General features: G+C 38.7%; 1 protein-coding gene across 9 annotated transcripts in view; it reads left to right on the forward strand.

The window, feature by feature from the left end:
• ELAVL4 (ELAV like RNA binding protein 4) overlaps window positions 1–19166 on the forward strand; it is a 139147-nt gene that overhangs the window by 49992 nt on the left and 69989 nt on the right. Inside the window, exon 1 of one of the 9 annotated variants that reach the window (XM_036446624.2) lies at window positions 28–372. The exons of 6 other annotated variants lie outside the window; for them this stretch is intronic. In XM_036446624.2, coding sequence (XP_036302517.1) covers window positions 349–372 — 24 coding nt within the window. In that variant the 5' untranslated portion in view covers window positions 28–348. Of the gene's footprint in view, window positions 1–27; window positions 373–19166 lie in introns of those variants that run through there. 2 more of the 9 variants (XM_036446615.2, XM_036446618.2) reach the window with 2 other exon arrangements.

Here is a 19166-nt window from a genome sequence, read left to right on the forward strand (position 1 = left end):
TTGGGAGTCTTTCCATTTCCGTGCTCGGAATTTAAACCTTGAGAGGCAGCTCCTGGATGCTGAGCGTTGAGACGGGCAGTTGTGTTTCAGGGGGGCTGCGCAGTCAGAACGGCAAAGAGAGTGATTTATTTGGGCTTCGGTAAATGCTACATCTTGTATTTCAAAGAGTTTCCTGTCATGACCTCATAAAAAAGAGGAGGCGGCTTGTATGTGTAGCGGTGCCTGGCGTGTTGAGTTGTTGCTTCCTTCTCTGGGCAGCAGCTCTGTAAGAAGGAATGTCAGCTTTTACATAACGTTTCTTTCCGCTTTTGACACACTGTGTGAGGGTCCATCTTCTTCTGATCACAGATGGAGTGGAATGGCTTGAAGATGGTAAGTGAAAAGAGGAAGGCAGCGTGGAGATTCCACCCGATTGTGTGTGCGTGCGAGTATGTGTGTGTGTAAGGATGGAGGGCTGTGCATCGTAAATCACTGTGCAGATCGTGTGAGTGTGTGTGTGTGTGTGTGTGTGTGTGTGTGTGTGCCCGTGCGTTTATTAGTATTTCTCTTTTCCGAAAACCAGAATCCATCTCCAAGTGTGATGGCACTGCATGCACACCATGCAGAACACACATTTTAGCCAAGCGAGGTTGGTGCCTTTTTTGACAATCACAGTGTCACGGCTGATGTTGGCTGGCGGGTCCACTGCCTCTGTGAGCTTTCAGTGGAACTGCACGACGGTTAAAGTTAAAGGCACATTTCTTTTCCAGCCTCCGGCTGGGAGTGACAGGGAAGGCTGGGGATGAGGGGTAGAGGAGGTGAGGTTCCCGTACCAGCAGATGCATTGTGAAACCGGACTTTTGGATGTGGAAGGGGAAATGGAAAACCTTTCTGCCAAAGTAGTAAAATCTATTTTTAGCATCTTTTTCTGAAGGAGGAAAAAAAAAAAAAAAAAAAAAAAAAGGAAGGAAGGAGAAGCAGCAAGGAAACTCCTTGCGTGTCACTCCTTTCACCTGATGTTGACCCTGAAGATATGGGCACAAGATGGCAAGATCAGATGCCGCGAGTGCTCACTTTGACTCTGAATTTTTACCAGCAGCGTCCTTCATGTGGTTTCAAAACTGGGTGTGGGGAGAGGCTGTAAATTCATATCCATCTCACTTATTTCTCACTAGCAAAGGCTGGGGAGGACTTTTCACTCTGCATAGATGTTATAACAAAGCTGTGGTCTTTTCCCCATTCGTGGAGGATTGCCTTTGTCTGGCTGCTTGTTTTGATGGGTGTAAAACAAATAAGATTAGACCGAGCAGCCCAACTGAAAGCGATAGCTGGGAGGAAAACCCAATGAAAGGTTGCCGGGGAAACGAACAGAGGAAAAGCCGAGTAGGGAGCAGGTGGCTATCATGAGAACACACTGCAAACAGTGTAAAAAGGGAGGGGGCACAGGACCTTGATTATCTTTGCTGTTCTTTGTGGCCAGCCCAACTTTAATTATTCTTTATAAATAGGTGTTAATTACATTTCTAACTTTGGCTTACAGTGATTTTTAGAAATCTATTTTTAAGCATCTGTTCTGCCTCCCCTGTTTTTACTACTTCTTCTTCTTCTTTTTTTTTTTTTTTTTTTTTTTTTGGTTTAAAAAACAGAGAGAGAAGGAGAGGGGGAAGGGAGGGTAGGGAATCTTGCGCTCTCGCTCTCTCTCTCTCTCTCTCTCTCTCTCTCTCTCTCTTTCTCTCTCTCTCCTTTTCCCTGCTGTGAAACTGTACGTGCAAAAAATCGCAAGGAATCCTATGAGGCTATTTGAAAAATAATGTAAATTATATTGAATGAAGTTGACAGAAGCCTAATAAACTCCCACCGCTGATAGGTTCTGAAAATTATTTCTTAAAATTTTTCAGCAAATATCCATCCATAGGCAGAACGTAGGTAGAATAGATTTATTCTAAACAATGATTCTGTGCTAGGTGATAGTGGTATTTTGACTAAAACAGATATTGATACTACAGTTCCAAGGAGTTCATTGTATCTCTCAATTTCTTTAAAAAATAATAAATGAAAAACTGTATTCTAGCCTTTTGCAGTGCCTCCCTCTCGTATCTCCAGCCGCAGATCCATAAGCTGCCCTTGCAACCACTGCCTTGTGTTGGGCATTTGGTCGCGGTTCTAGTCTTGGCATAAACTAAGTGAAAAGCTGATTTTTTTTTTTCTGTGTCTCTGAATGTCTGGGACCCATGTGTGCGGTGGTGACAGGCATCTCTCGCTTTTTCTCCAAGTGTGCTTTACTAGTAGTCTCTTCTTCTCATGATGGTGGGTAGCAGAAGGACAGAAAGGCATAGTACTTGTAGGATGTAACGTAAAAGCAACTGAAACCATGTTCTGTCATGATTTCTTCCTGGGAGAAAAATTTGATACAGGATCAGGTAGCTAATTTTAAGTCCAAAAATGAGAGATTAAAAAAATAGTGAAATGTAGTAAAAGATTAAGAAATATAATTGGCTTTATTGAAAGTAGTTTTAATTTTTTACTCTCCCCATTGCAAATCTCCGCACACTCTCCTGACCCCAATTCTTCATTCCTGGCCGATGCTCCTTTTTGTTTTATCTTCTTAGTGGGAGATTTTTTAAAAATTTGCTTTGACTCTTGGGGTGAACATAAATAAAAATATTTTTGTCATATACTTGAACCTTGCTCTCATTTTTTGAATGTGTAATCATGTCACTGTTAAAAATAGAATTGTTTTTATTATCTCTAATGCAAATTTTTTTTTTTTTCCTGAGAATTTTTCTGCATTTTTTTAGTTAGACTAAAACAATCGGCACTGTCACCTGAGCCTGGGTTGTCAAAAAGACACATGGTTCTACTGCTGACCTTTTTCACTTCTTTGTCTTAAAAATATTAAACGCCTACTACCTGCATGTGGAGGTGTGCCTTTACTTCAATGAGTGTGCATTTATTAAGAAATGAAAATCTGATTGGAAATATTTCTGCAAAAAAAACACCTTTTCTTCACAGTTTTAATGGTCAGAATGTCCGTATATCTCATTGCAATATAATGGCTAAGTCATTTTATATTTAAATTTTGAAAGGGTGAAATGAATATAGGTGGGAAAATAGCGGAAAATTTCCTTTGAGAATTATTAATTCACAAAGCAATTTTAATTAAAAAATAAAAACAACTAAAATTAAAAAAAAAAAACTTAGTCATTCATTTCTGATCTCAGTCCCATTCATTCCTAACTGCCATTCATTCAAGTCATCCTCCTGACCAAATACAGATGAGCTTGTTTTTGTTTGACAGTTTTCCCAAACCTTCAAACTTTTTTCTCTCCCTATAACACTTCTTTGGTCCTTAGAATATTCAAGGATTTTGTTATGAGAGGAAGGCCAGATTGTTGTGAAGTAATAACAATAGTATATTTTGTTAAAGAAAAAGAGAAAAAATAAGCTACGTATTTGCTTTTTATTTCTAAACTCAGTTTTGTAAAAGGGTTTGGTACATGTTAGACTTCAGATATTTTAAACTTAGCATTTCTATTGGGGATAATCTATTTGAAATTTCAGATCTAGAAGTCATTGCAGAACATTGTTTTGTGTGTGTGTTCAGTATCTCTGAAAGAATTTGAGGATGAATTAAGGTTTTCTTTCTCAGTTAAGAGTTACTATGAACAATGAAAGGGTTTCTTCCAGGCAAGTTCTTTTCTTTCGTTTTTATTTCTTCCCTTTGCACTATTTCCTTATTGTGGGTGGATTCTCTGCCTATATGAAAACTAAATGCTATTCCTCCCCTAAGGAGATAATGCTACTTCAATTAGTCCTTTGCATCTTAATGCTTTATTTTAATTTTAAAAAATGAAAATAAATTATCTGTGTGTACCGCCAATAAGGAATGGTGGTCTTGATAGAGATCATTGTGCATGGACAGAAATACTTTGGCCTTGACAAATTTCTTTCTCGGGTCCAATGATCTGTGGCCACCAAACACTTAATTTATGTGCCTGGACACTTAATATGTACATTTGTTGGTGACCTGGCCGGTGGATGCTAAGCATAATGATTGTACGCTGGCAAATGCTGCAATGCAGTATTTTTCCCCAATGTCATTAGGAATTTTGGGGGTATGAAAGGACATAAACATTCTCAGGCTTTTATCTTACTGTTTCCCAATCGATGGGCCATATCATACAGAATTGGCCTATTCCCCTTTTGAAATCCGTCAACATTTTATTGCCACTATCCATTCCTCCATCCGTTTGAGAGCTATGCGTAAAGTATGTATGTGAGAGAGGGAGACTGGGTGTGTGTATCAGTGTAAGCATGTATGTTTCTAGAATCCTGCACCTGTCTTAAGCTTTTCTTATTTGGTATCACCAAATGTGTATATACTTACATGCAAGTATATGTACATCCAAAAATGGAAAGTAAACCTAAGTGGGCTGGCTCCCCTTACGAAGAGGCTTCTTCTCCTCACAAACTCTAAGAGTTTATCTTATTAGAAAAAGGCAAAACTTTCTCAAAAAGGTATATCCAGACCCTGTAGACTTCTATTAATAACCAAACATTTTTCTATTGTTGCCACTTGAAAACTATAAATGTTCAAATCTATCATCATATTTGAGAGCTATAAAATGCCCTTTTAATCATGGGTTTGGATTTGAATGAAAACATATGAGTATATGGAAGGAGAGTTGTTTTTGCTTTGGAGCATTTGAGCCTAATCTTTCGCCATTGGTAAAAATAAGGAGAAGATGAGTGGCTGTGTTAGCATCTCATGCTTTGTTTTGTGAGTTTGTGGTGTGTGTGTGTGTGTGTGTGTGTGTGTTTGCGCGTGCTGGGGACATCTTTGTATTTTTAAAATCTCAGCGTATTTTAAGGGTATAGGGCTTTTATAGGTCAGCAGCTTTCTAAGGGTAAAATGAAAGGTGATCTGTGGGTGGTTGAGTGGGTTGGAGTTGTCACAGCAGTAATTGTCATAAATTAGCCATCTAGAAATGGAAAGAAAATAAGGCTGGAGAACAAGAGTGGAGAGGGGTACCAACATGAGGGTCTGCACCTTGCCGTTCTAAGAGCTAATGAGTGATAAATTTGAACTGGTGTTGTTCCAGATGCCAGATAATTTCTCAGAACCTTGACTTTGCAGGTTCATTACTTGCTTGCTTGCTTGTTCACACCTTTAATTATATCCAGTTTGGGATGCTAGCTGGGGGCACCAGAGATGAGCCATTTTGTTTGTTGTTTATCTCATTAAGTATTCAGGCAGTGTGCTCACAATAGCTTCGGAGCATCAGTGTTAGGAATCAAACACTTTGGAAATGGAATTGTTACAAAAGAATAAAAAATGAAAAAAGAAGTCAGCCAGCCAGCCAGCTTGCTTTGGTAATATCTATGGTGTTTCTTGTACGTTCATTAAGAAATAACTTATGTAGTGTCAGTGCTTCTATAACAGGATGGCAGCTTTCTCTTCATCGCCTTCTCTTTTGCCCATGCTTTCCCTCCACCACTGAGAGTTTGCCTTTTGCCGGACCATTTTAGAACTGACCATTTTTGCTTTGGGGAAGATAATTATTCAGATCCTTGTTGTATCTAATATCAGAGATATTTCTACCCCCTCATGACGGATCCTCCCTCTGCAAGAATCAAGAAATGCTGAATGCCATAATGGAATTTTTAAATAATTGGTTGAGAAAGCAGTGAAAATGTTGGAGATAAAAGGTCAGTGCTGTTGTTGTGCTTGGGGTTTTGTTATTGTTTGGGGAAAGCCTTATTTTTAACCATAAAAGTAAAATACGAAACTAGCACGTATAATTTTTTATCCTCACCTGAGGATATTTTTAGTGATTTGAGAGAGAGGAATGGGTAGAGATAAAAATAAAAATAAAAAAAGAGGAGAGATAGTAACATTGATGTGAGAAAGAAACAATGATCGGTTGTCTCCTGTATGCGCTGCAACCGGGATTGAACCTGCCATGTAGGCATGTTCCCTGACTGGGAATCGAACCCGCAGCCTCTAGGTGTATGGGATGATGCTTCAGTCAACTGAACTACCAGGCCAGGGTTATATTTTTTAATGGAAATGAATTGCAAGTTATATAGGTCTCTCCTGAAAATAAATTCTCTTGGACTCTTGGTTTAGAAATAACATTTAAAATTTTATTTTTTAATTACTCGATTTAAAATTATCAAAATGTACTGCATGCAGTAAGCATGGATTTTTTCTATAAGAAGTATATGATAGTTGTTTTTTTAAGGATATGAGGAACCAGGGAAACAATTCCAGCCAAAATGGTGAATTCTGAAAAACACACCAGAGCAAGGAGGTTTCCTCTCTCTTGGAATTTTGTGGGATTGAATCCACTCCTGCTCGTTCTGTGAATCAGCTGCCTTTGACTGTCTGCTCTTCTCTAACAGCTAGCCCTTGAAATTGTTTTGTCAGCAGTGTTCATAGTAGAGGCTAGCTATCATTTTTGTTGGATGAAGATGTATTTGTTGAGGGCTAACTTATGTGCCTTTCTTTGGAACGTACAATTCAAAGTCACTTTTTTTTCTGACACTGATCAAAAGACATAATTAGAGGCTACGTCCCTGTGATTGGGGATAAAGTTGGGGTGAGGGCTTTTAAGGTTGGATGTTACACAATGAGGTTTATGTCGAATTATGAGAAAAGATCTGTTGGAACATTCAAGTACAGAAATATTTTTCCTTTCATATTTGTAAGTGTCTAAGTATGACTGCAAAAGATAAAAGTAAAAGGTCTCCTGGACATTTTTGTCTATAAGGATCCATGTATCCAGATTTCACCCTCAGGAAAAAGTGCAGTTTGGACAGTTGGAAGGAACTTGTTTTCCATCAGCTGGCTGTGGTGTTTGGGTAGACCCTGTTCATTTTACAGAAATAGGAATGCTTCGCTTCTAACAGAAATGACTCTGTGAATGCCTTTCCCCATGTTAGCTTCTAAGGAGGACCCAAGAAGATAGTGACCCTCTTGGCATGCCTCTGTGCAAACTGTAAGTTTGTTAGTGGAGCAGAAATCATAATCTTTTTGTTTTAGACACTTAGATACTACATTAGTGTATGTGGAGTGAGTGTGTGTGTGTGTGTATGTGTATGTGTGTGTGTGTGGTAGGGGGAGTAATAGAATGACAGCCATGGCCCTCACTGCACCCTAGGATATACCAATAATGGCATCTCAAGTAGTCTGTGTTTTCCTAAGCTGCCAGTATAAACCCTTTGGAGTTTTGCTTTCTAATTTGTAAATGAAAAACAACAGGCTCCGTTGAACATTTTTTCGAGTGCCCCCTTTGAAGATGCAGTAGTGGTAAATAAGCTTTCATGATAAACTTTAGCTCTAAATGCTATTTAAAAGTCTGTAGTGGAAAGCCTAAGAACTTGCAATCTTGCCTAATGAAACTTTCATTTGGAAAGTGCTCACTTGAAATGGAATAAACTACTAAGTCCCTGCAATTTGTGATGTTGACCAGATTCAACTCATCGTTTCTATATTACTTTGTAATGCAGTCAACCACACAAATAAAGTCCTGGATTTTGTACATGTCTTCAATATTAGTTATCTCTGTTGATGCATTCGGTGCAGACAGTACAATTCCCACAAGTCCAGATTCTTACTGTAACACCAAAAACAAAAGTGATATTTATTAATAATACTGGAAAAGTTGTCCTTGTAGTAACCGTTCCCCAAAGGGAGCTTTACAGAAATGTGCATTTATTATTCAGGATATTAAAAGGGATTCCTTAGCTTTTGCTTTTTAATTTGGGCTAAAATATGTAAATTGGTTTTATTTTGGAGTTTCTCTGTTTTAGGTGGCTTTGGGGAAGGATAACTTTCTAGCTTGATTATATTTTAATCACCTCTGTAATGGAAAAGGTTCTAATCCTGAAAACAACCTGGTTATCGTGACTAGGACCCAGAGGGCCAGTCTGCGGATGGGCCTAAAAACACATTGCATCAACTTGTACACGGGTAGAAAAATTAGATTTGTTTCTACTAGGTACCGTTATTCCCATGTCTTTGTTGGCAGGGGGGCCAGCTCAGAGGCCGAGGAACCATGAGTCTGTCTCTGGACCCGAGGGACCTTTGTTGTGTGTGTGCACAGGCAACCCTCTGGAGAGATGGCTCTTTGATTTAAGAAACCGAGAAGTTCAAAGGACTTTAACATCAGGTGGATTTGGGTCGGAATCCTGACTCTTCCAATTAGTAATTGGGTGATCTTGAAAGAGGTATTTCAGCTTTCTGAGCCTCAATGTCTCATCTTTAAGATGGGTATGGTAATGCCTGATCCATGGAGTTTCTGTGAGGATCATTTGGGAAACGGTATTGGGAGGCACCAGGCATACACAAAACCTGAAAACAAAAGGTGCTTAGAGGGCATTAGAGATCCCTTCAGTATATAAGTCTTTCTCCTCAGGCCAGATGTCCTGGGGAGAAGTGACATTACATGTTACCCTCATGGTCTCCCTCTTCTCCTCAGAACTCGTGTGACTCATTGTGGCTTTTAAACATAGACAAGCCCTCAGTTTTTCTCTGGGATTGTGTGGCTTTGTTTTCTGCATTATCCTAGGATTATGGAAGTTATATCTATGATTTCCTTCAAAATTAGAATTAACATGGGATATAGTCATTAAAAGAGAAAAAAGTGAACATAAAATTAATTTTAATCAGTGCTATTTTTTTTTTTTTTAAGTTTCATGAAAGAGTCTGTTGGGAAATTCAGAAGTCAACCAAGAAAGAAAAATGGGTTAAGGCTAATTGATATGGTCTCATGTTTGCCATTTCTATATCTATCTATATCTCTCTATCTATCTATCTAGACATAGATATATACCTATAGATATATCTATCTATCTATCTATGTATATGTGTATATACAAGTATCTATAGATATAGATATATATAATATAACCTGTGAATTATGTGACTTTGGCCCAAAAACCAACTTACTTTGGAGCTATTTTTTCCTCTTAACTACATCAGCTTTGTTTTCTTTCTTGTTTTCCTAATAGGGTGAATTTTGTAGTTCTCTTTCTCAAGGAGTGGTGAAGAGGTTGAAGCAAAAAAGTGGCTTAATGAGATTTTTCTAACTTGCCATCAGTTTTCCTTCTCCTGCTTGGTGAGACAGGGTGACGGATGGCTTTGGCAGTGCAAACAGCTCCAGAAGTGATCAGATTGACTGAAGAGGTGTTGGAGATGTGAGCAGAAGGCTGGCCCTCGATTTATTAGCCTCCCCTTTGAAGTGGGGGAAAGAGAAAGGAGGAAAATCACCACCAAGGCCTTGATGTACCTGTTGATCACACACACTGGGGAAGGGATAGTGGGTAGTGTCAGGCCAAGCCTAATTTTGTACCTTTTTCCCAAGACTCTGAAGGGTGAATAAATAGGCACATTAAATAAATTCATGGGACCTGTTGCTGTGACCAGTAAGGGTGAGGAAATAATACAAAGAGTCCCTAAAGGGGTTCAAGACTTAAACTAAAAACATAGCCTTAGAACATGGTTTTAATGTCATGGATTTTGAATTACACTCCATACCATCATGGTAAGGATATTAAGGGGAGTCATTTTCTTTCCTTCAGTTTAACCATTAAAACTAGGGGGAGGGGCTCTAAATTGAACTGATCCTCCAAGTGTTATTTTGCAGGCTCTATGCTTTTATAAGAAAGACCTTTACTGTGAAACAGACAGACAATAGAACTTTTCTCTTTCCATGTGTATCTATTTCAAAGCTTCACCATGGTTCTCCTAGGGATTTGTAAGCAGCCTCTATATGGTGCACAAGGTCTCTGGAGGAATTGTGACTGGTTTTTAGAATGTGTTTGTATGGGCAGAAATATATCTGTGGAAGAAAGGGTTTTGACTTTGAAGAAAGGGTAGTATAAGAGATGTTTCTGTATAGGTTAGCCTCGAAAAATCTCACACTTATTAATGAAAAGGCCAAAAAGAAATACGTGAGTGAGACATTTGAGCAGATGAATGGGCAGGGAAAGTGGCAGGTGGATGCCCTTAGTATATTCTTGCTAGATAAGTGTTTGCATTATTAAAAATTGAAAGTTCATCCATATTTAAACCAACACTTGAACCTCAATCCCTTCCTGCTTTATACCTTTCGCTTAAGGTTATCTGCAAGAAGAAAAATAGCCTTTGAGCTTAGAAGAGCTTTAGTAAAATCTCTTGAAAAGGTCTCTAATTAGTGAATTTTGGAGGCATGGACTCACAGTTGGGAGTATTCTTCCTAACCGGTATTCTTCCTAAACCATTTGCTTGTGTGAATATTCCAAGAACAGAGGAGCAAGTTTGCATTTCTAGGACTTCAGCTGTTCCCAGCACAATTCTACTAAAGTGGACCTGTGGCCGTGGAGATCATTTCTCACATCCACTTAACACTGTATAATTTGTGTCCTATGGTGTCAGTTTGATGTCTTTAATGTAGTTAGGACAGATACCACTAACCACTTTTTATAGAAAATAAAGCTCAGCCACCTGCCTTAGGTTATATGTTTAGCAATATCGGAAGCTCTAGCTCCGGTGTGTGTGGGAATACATCTTGCTTGGTCAAAGTTTACTTCACGGGGAGAGGGGAGATGACAGGAGGGGGAAGCAATTCATTTTCTAGATCAACTTTTTCGGTGTGGAATCGGCCAACACAATTGCATGTCTATTGCATATAAACCACATTTTAGGTGCCTCTTGGAATGTGGCAGCATTTAATATATATTCCAGTGTAGTAGATAAGGACAATGACAGGCAGAATGCAAAATGTGTCTTGGTAGAGGAGGTATAATGGACAGCAGAGAGAGACCTTTATTCTTGTTGGGGGAAGGAAACAAGGCTTCAGGGGGGTCTTGAGTGGAGCCAGGAAGGCTAGATAGACAGAAAAATTTAGAAGAAAGGAGAGTTCTGTGTGGAAGGAAGAGTAAGAATGAAGACACCGAAATGGGGACTTGTTTAACGAATGACAAATAGTCTGGTGTGAATGCAGCTTAGGATGTGTAACATAAAGCCAGAGAGACAAGTAGAAGTTATGATTTAGAACTCTTAGGGTGTTTTGAATTGGTATTACTTATTTGAACTGATAGCTATGGGGAATGTCTTAGGTCAGAGAACTGATTGTTTTGCAGGGTCAAGAGCTGTCTTTATTGAGTCATGATTTCTCAGAAATTGAAGTCACCCTAAAGATATTTCTAAAGTAGATATTGGTTATTCAGAGTGAATCGTCATTAAAGAACTATTCTAATCATAGGGTGATGTGATGATGATGATGATGCTCATTGGTGAAGTCACATTGCGGATTGTTTTTAGGGTTACAGTGCCAAAAGCAGTAGGAGGAAAATATCAACTTTATTTCAGATTGTAAAGAAATATGCCATTGGAGGAGTACACTGCATTCTCTCACCAACAGGTACCAGTGCTTATTTTGTGGGATAATGTGTTTTGGGTATAAGCTTATTTCATCTAGAATAGAAAAGTACCAGTTTAGACTTCTAAATACATGTACCAAGTTAAGCTTCTCACTCCTTGGTAGTCTGTGAGCCCTGTAGGGCAGAGATCATATCAAGTGCTCTCTTATTTCAGTGCTGGGCATCTAATAGGTATTCAATAAATGTTGAATTTAGTTGTGATTTTTTTTTAAGATACTGAACCACAGTTAGAAGACTTGTGAGTCTTGGGTCTGTCATCAGCTTGTTGGAGTCTAATTAGTACCAGTCACCTAACCTTCAGTTTCTTAATATATAAAATAGAATTAATACAACTTCAGAGCTTAATGGGAGGGTCAGTTAAACTATACCCTCGATATATTCTAACAGATGGATAATAGTATTAGTAAATTATTAGTTTCTAGTTTTGCCAATTATTTTACTAGATCTTGACCAGAATTTAAAGAAATTAGAACAATAGCATACTAGAATAGAATAAAGTAGAAAAGAAAATATCAGTGGCTGATACTTAATAAGGGTAAGTACTATAGCATAAAACTTTTGCTTCAGTTATCTGTGTTCTGAATTGTGATGTGAAGTTCAAATATATATATTGCTTTGTTGGATCATGGTCAGTAAAATTTGAGAAACCTTGTTCTAGATGATAGTGAGCTCTGTGTTATCCCAAGGGAGAAAAAGTCAAACTTTTTCAGAGCTATACAATATAAAATTTCTAGTATCTTCCCAGATTATTACATTATTTAAGAAAGGATACCTTCTGATTATTTTTAATTTGATGTGGAACATTGTATCCTAAGCCTTGACAAATTGATGTCTGTATGGCATATGTTGGGGTTTGCTCTTAATCAAAATATTTAACCAGCAAAACCTCATTCTTTGTTCCTGCTACCCACTTGAAGCTACAAAGTAATAATAATGATGAAAACAATAAGTAGTGGAGGTGACCTAGAGGTAAATGGAAAATAATAAAATTAGCTTTGATTTCTTGAGCTCTAATTATGAGTCAGGCACTGTGCCTTATACACACACCATCACCTTTAATTTTTAAAACAATCTTAAAAATAAGTGTTAATTGTTCTATGTTATAAATAATCTAACTGAAGTTTTGAAAGGTAAATTAAAGTTACACAGCCAGTAATTGATTAGGGCAGGATTTGATTTGAACCCAGGTCTGTCTAATTACACAGCAAAATTTAAAAGATTTTTTTTCATTCCATGAAAATTTATTAAAATGCCTACTATGTGTTAGCATTGTACTGATTTATAGAGATGAGTGGTTCAATTTACAAAGATAGGTGGTTCAGTTGGCCTCTGTCCTAGAGGGTTTCCTAGCTGCCCTTGAGGTTTTACTTCATATGAAAATGGGTAATATATGATTTAGTAAAAAAAGGACAGGCTCAAAGACTTATTTATTTTATTTTGGAAGTACTGAGAAAGGTGCCTAGCACATAGTAGGTATTCAATAAAGATTTATTAAATTAAATTGAAATTGGATTAATTCTCACTTGGAGACTGGGGAGGGAATGGGAGAGTATTGGGAGAACTTTGTGTAAAGAATGTCATTCCCTTCAATGTGGCAGATCCACCTGTCCCAAAGCCACTCAGTGTCTTTCGTAACAACTAAAACTGGCAGCAGAAAAAAAGCCAACCAGAGCTCAATATCTCAAATTATAAACTTCAACTTTCTTTCAGGGAGAGAGAACGTTTATCATCTTCGTATGGGAAGAGAGTCCTGTGGTAGAGACATATAGAGAATAATAAATGGAGGGCAGTCTTCCTTACATTGAAAAATAATAATTACTATTGTTATCATGATTATTGTTATTTTTACCGTACCACTTGCTAACCTTTATAACCTCTAGCAAGTGACATGATTTCTCCGTTTCCACATTTACAAAATGATTTATACATCTCCGGGTTGTTGTGGGGATTAAATAGATTCATTTGATAATACTTACTAATCCCTTACTACTTGGTGGTCTCTGAAGATTTAGTAGGAAAGGAGATATAGTCCCCTGCTCTCAAGGAGTTGAATGTCTGGTGAAAGTGCTGGGAAAGTGGGATTTAGATTCCCCCCACAGGCAAAAACTACTACTGAACAAATGCAACACCCTGCAGTCTGCCTGGTGGTATGCATATGATTGCCATGCATGTCTCATTTGCGTCATTAGAAATTCAAATTTATTGAGGTGAAGGTGCTGTGATAATCATCTTTTTATCTCCCCCTATTTTGGGGCCCCACTCTTTGCTGTTGGCACAATGCTACCTAGATAGCCATTGCTCAATGAATCCAGCCCAATTCGGCAAATATTTACCAAGTTGTTCAGGGCACTGGGGGAGGGAGAATAACATTTGCTGAACAGAGTTGAGTTGAAAATGACCTTAAAGTACAAAAGGGGAACAGTATCATGAGGTGGTGATGAACTATACTTGTGCTAAAAATGCCCATGATCTATTCAGGAAGAAAAATAGGGCCCCAAAGAAAATTCGGCAGTGAGCCTAAAAAAATATTGTATTCTTTCTCTCTCTCTCTCTCAGGGCTGTTTTGTTTGTATTTCATGGGAAACCAATGTATTTGCTATAAGCACACAGTTGAGATGTGATCTCAGAGATGGCTACTTAATTGATGTGTGGATCAGGACCAAGCTCAGCTGCCTTCACCAGGCCCAGGAGATCCTCTGTGGCCTACTTCTGCCCTCCTTTCCTGCCTCCCATCCCGCACCTTTCTGTCTTCCATTTATCTTCCACTGTGGAGCTGCACCACACTGTTCCGCACCTGTGCTCAAAAGGATCCCGTGATCTCAAACATCCTCTGCTTTTATTCACCATAAGACAAGTAGGAGGCCCTTCTCACCCAGGAAAGCTGGGTTAGAGCCACCTCGGTTAGCCCTGCCAATCTCCTTCCGTCATTGGTCTTCCATATAGCATACTCAATAATTTATTTGTCTGTTTCATCACCACTTCAACATTCAGAACTGGGTTTATCTCTGTGTGTGGCACCTAAGAGGTGCTTAGTAATTCATTGTTAACTGAATGATGTATTTGGCTATTGCTTAAGTTGTCTGTAATGGTTTCCCATCAAGTGCCCTGTTAACCTCTGGCTTAGGAGAGGAACATTGGACCCAAAGCCCCCTTGTCATGTAGGCTGACTTTAACCCTATTGTTGCTCACCAAACACAGTTCTGAAACTTTGAGTTAAAAATCTTAAGTGTGTCTATGTACATGAACCTTTTCCTCATCACCATGACTCACCTATAATTCCCCAGTAATTCTTCTGTAGACCAGCAACTTTCAATCTTTTTCATCTCATAGCACACATAAACTAGTTACTAAAATTCTGTGGCACACCAAAAAAATTTATTTTTTGCCTCTGACAAAAAAAATGTATAATTTTGATCCATTCACACCGGATGGCTATTGTTATGTTGGCTATTGTAATTTTTTGTTGGACAGTCTAAAAGAGGAAAAGAGGTCAGTTCCTCTGACTAAATAATCACATATTGTATGTTTTAAAAATTCTTGTAGCCACTGGTTGAAAATTGCTATTATAGACTACTTTTTATCACTTGCTGTCTGCACCACGCTGTTAACAATGATAATCCACAATAATAGTGACAGTTTGTAGTGTATAGTCAAGCTTTTCCAAAATAATTTTACTTAAGTTATCTCATTAAACCTCACAACAACTCTAGGAAGCAGGTATTTTTACTGCCATTTTGAGAAGAAAGAGAACCATGTAGTTTATATAACTTGTACAAGGTTGCATGAATAGGAAAAATCAGACTTGAGATTCCAAGCCTAGTCTGTTTGATTCTAAAGCCTGTGTTCTGGCTTCCATTTTGTATAATTCATCTCTTAAAAGGTAGGGCCTAAAAGACTAAATAAGGCATTTAGCTTAGTGGTTAATAGGGACTTTCAGTTAAGACCGCCAGATTTCAATTCAAATCCTGGCTTTACCAGTTGTGACCTTGAACAAATCACTTACTCTCCCTATGTCTCAGTTTCTTCATCTGTAAACTAGGGTGGTCATGAGGATTTGATGGGCCAATGAATACTAAGGACTTAGAATGGTGCTTGGCATATAAAGTGCCAGTGATCATCATTGTCGTCATACAATGTTAACTCGTGTCCCATTCTCCAAGTGTTTGTCCAGTGTCTGATATGTGCCAGGTACCGTTGTAGGTGCTGGAGATACAGCAGTGACTAAGATAAGCCCCTGCCCTCATGAAGCTTTTGTTTTAGAGGGAAGATAGATAATAGCATAAGTAAATTTTAGTAGACATTATCTATTGTGTGATATTCTGTAACTCACATAATGAAGGGCTATTTTAAAAATGCATTAAAATAATGGGTTGAAGAGTGGAACTATTGAGTACTTGTTTGTGGATACACAGTGACACCACCACTGTGTATGCTTAAGTTATCTCATTAACTTAATGTTCAGCCAGTGTCTTGCTTCTACCTTGTGAGCTGCAAGTCTAGGCTTCATACATCTGGCTGCTGACTTATGGGATGTTGGGCTTGCCTGATCTGCACTCGGTGTGGGGTGGTCAGCCCTGGAGTAGCAGGAAATTAAATGGTTGGATTGCAGGAAAACTCAACATAGAGAATTGATAAATAGGTCCTCAGTCTCTGAGGGAGAGGCTTCATTCTGTTTTCTTTATAGTTGAGACAATGAAATGGGATAAAGGCTCTGAGGAAGTCAGAAGGAAAGTTTAGTCAATCAATCAGCTAAGGATAGGGTCAGCCAGGATGTTTTGTCAAGTAATATAGGATCACCCCATTGCTCTTTGTGGAACTAAGAAGTGCAGTAGTTACTGGCATTATCATAGGATCTTCATTTCCATAAGTATTCTCATGGGTAAGAGCATGGGCTTTGGAGTCAGAGAAACCAAGGTTTTTTTGCGGGGTTTTTCCTTCTCCACTTGCCCGTGGTGGGGTCTTGGTAAAGTCACTAAGTTGTCTTAACATATATTGTGAAACAATGATCACAATAGGTTCAGCTCACACCCATCTTTTCACATCTACACTAACAAAAGAGAAACATGCAAATTGACCATCACTCCACTACACCCACAGCCAATCAGGAGTGAGTATGCAAATTAGCCCAACCAAATGGTGGCAGCCACAGAGCTAGAGCAAGCAGGAGGCTTAGGTTGGCCCCCACAATGGAGGAAGCCAAGCTTCCTTCCCGTCCTGGCCAGCCCTGGCCTCTACTCAAGGCTACAAAGTTTCCATTGTAGAAGATAAATAAATCCCAGATACCTTCTTCCAGCCGGCCCTGCCCTGTGCTCAAGGAGGTACTAAAAAAAAAAAAAAGAAAGAAAGAAAAGAAAAAAAGGAGGGGCTGGGAGCCTGGATCACTGGGGGGTGTGGCCAGTCTGAAAACAGCCCTCAGCTCCTCTCCCAGGGTGGGCAAGCCCCACAGTGAGGACCCCCACCCTGAAGGGGGTGTGGCCAGCCTAAAAACAGCCCTCAGTCCCTCACCCCTTAAGTGGAAGTCAATTGGAGATGATCAGGACAGCAGGGGGCCAGTTGGGGGCCAGCAGGCCAGTGAGGAGGGAGGGTTGAGTGAGCAGACCAGCGGGGGGGAGGGTGAGGGAAGCAGTTGGGGGCGAGCACACTGGCACAGGGGGCAGTTGGGGATGATCATGCTGGCGGGGGGGGGGGGGAGCATTTGGGGGTGAGCAGGCCAGTGGTGGGGGGGGTAGTTGGGAGCGAGCAGGCAGAGTGCTTAGGGGCAATCAGGCAGCCAGATAAGCAGTTAGGAACTGGCAGTTCCAGATTGCGAAAGGGATCTCTGACTCCTGGTTTAGGCCTGATACCTGTAAACCAGCAGTAGGACATACTTCGAGGGGTCCCAGAATGGAGAGGGTGTAGGCTGGGCTGAGAGACACCCCACTCCTCCTTCCTCCCTCCCCCCCTCTTCCCCCCCCTGTGCAAACTTGCACCGGGCCTCTAGTAGATACAATAAAAATAAGAGAAAGAAGAAAAGAATAAAAGGGAGGTCTTTTTTCCCTTATGATAAGAACTCTTAGAATTTATTTTTAAACTTCCCTACATATTGAAAAGCAGTATTAGCTAGTCATCATGTTGTACATTATATCTCTAGCACTTATCTTATAATTGGAAGTTTATACCTTTTGAAAACCTCCCTCCAACTTCCACTCCCTCCTCCACCTCTATGTCTGGTAACTGCAAGTCTGACCTCTTTTTCTATGAATTTAGATTTTTAAATTTTAGATCCTACATATACTTGAGATCATTCAGTGTTTATATTCCTCTGTCTGACTTATTCCATTTAGCATGATACCTTCAAGGTTCATCCATGTAGTTGCAAATGGTAGGATTTCATCATTTTTATGGCCAAATAACTGTCTATTCTATGTATGCACCACATCTTATTTATCCATTAATCTAATGATGGATTTTAGATTGTTTCCATGGCTATTGTAATAATGCTGCTATGAACATGGGATAGAGATATCTCTTTGAGTTAGAGTTTTTGTTACCTTTAGATATATTACCAGAAGTGGAATTGTTGAATTGTATGATAGTTTTATTTGTAATTTTTTAAGGATCTGCCATATTGTTTCCTATAGTGGCTGCACTAATTTGCATTTCCACCCACAATGTACAAGTATTCCCTTTTCTCCACATCCACACCAGTTATCACTTTTGTCTTTTTGAGGATAGCCATTCTGATGGGCATGCGATGTTGAGACTAGTGATGTTTCTAATGACTAGTGATGTTGAGTATCTTTTCATGGACCTGTTGCCCTTTTGTATATCCTCTTTGAATAAATGTCTCTCTAGGTCCTTTGCCCATTTTAGATTGGGTTATTTGTTTCTTGTTATTGAATTGTATGAGTTCTTTATATGCTTTGTATATTAACCCCTTATCAAATATATAGTTTGCAAATGTTTTCTTCCCATTTAATAAGTTGTCTTTTCACTTTATTTATGGTTTATTTTGCTGTGCAGAAGCTTTTTAATATAATGTAGTTCCACTTATTTTTTATTTTATTGCTTATGTTTTAGATGTCATATACAAAAAATCATTACCAAGAACCATGTCAAGGTGCTTTTTCGTTCCTATATGTTTTTTAGGAGTTTCATAGTTCCAGGTCTTACATTTAAGTCTTTAATCCATTTTGAAACACCAGTTTCATTATTTTACATGTGAATATCCAACTATCCCAACACCATTTATTGAATACAGTGCCTTTCTTCATGGAGAAGTCTTGGCTCCTTTGTCAAATATTAGTTGACCATATATGCTTGGGTTTGTTTCTAGGCTCTGGATTTTGTCCCATTGGCCTATCTTGTTTTTATGTTTTTATGGTTGGTACCATAGGGTTTTGATTAGTATAGTTTGAAATCAGGAAATGTGATATCCCTATTTTGTTCTTGTGTCTCAGGATTTTTTTGAGATATTTGCTGTCTTTTTTGGTTTCAAATAAATTTTAGAAGTGTTTTTCTAGTTTTGTAAAAAAAAATGCCATGGGAATCTTGATAGTGATTGCAGTGAATCTATAGATGGCTTTTGGTAGTATTAACATTTTAACAATTGTAATACTTTAAATCTATGAGCAAGAAATACTTTTTTATTTATTTGTGTTTTCTTTTATTTCTTTCATCAATTTCTTGTATTTTTCAGTGTAGAGAACTGTTACCTCCTTGATTAAATTTATTCTCCTAAGTATTTTGTTGTTTTGACACCATAATAAATGGTATTAATT

This window comes from Pipistrellus kuhlii, unplaced genomic scaffold, assembly GCF_014108245.1.
Source record: "Pipistrellus kuhlii isolate mPipKuh1 unplaced genomic scaffold, mPipKuh1.p scaffold_m20_p_2, whole genome shotgun sequence".
NCBI lineage: Eukaryota > Metazoa > Chordata > Mammalia > Chiroptera > Vespertilionidae > Pipistrellus > Pipistrellus kuhlii.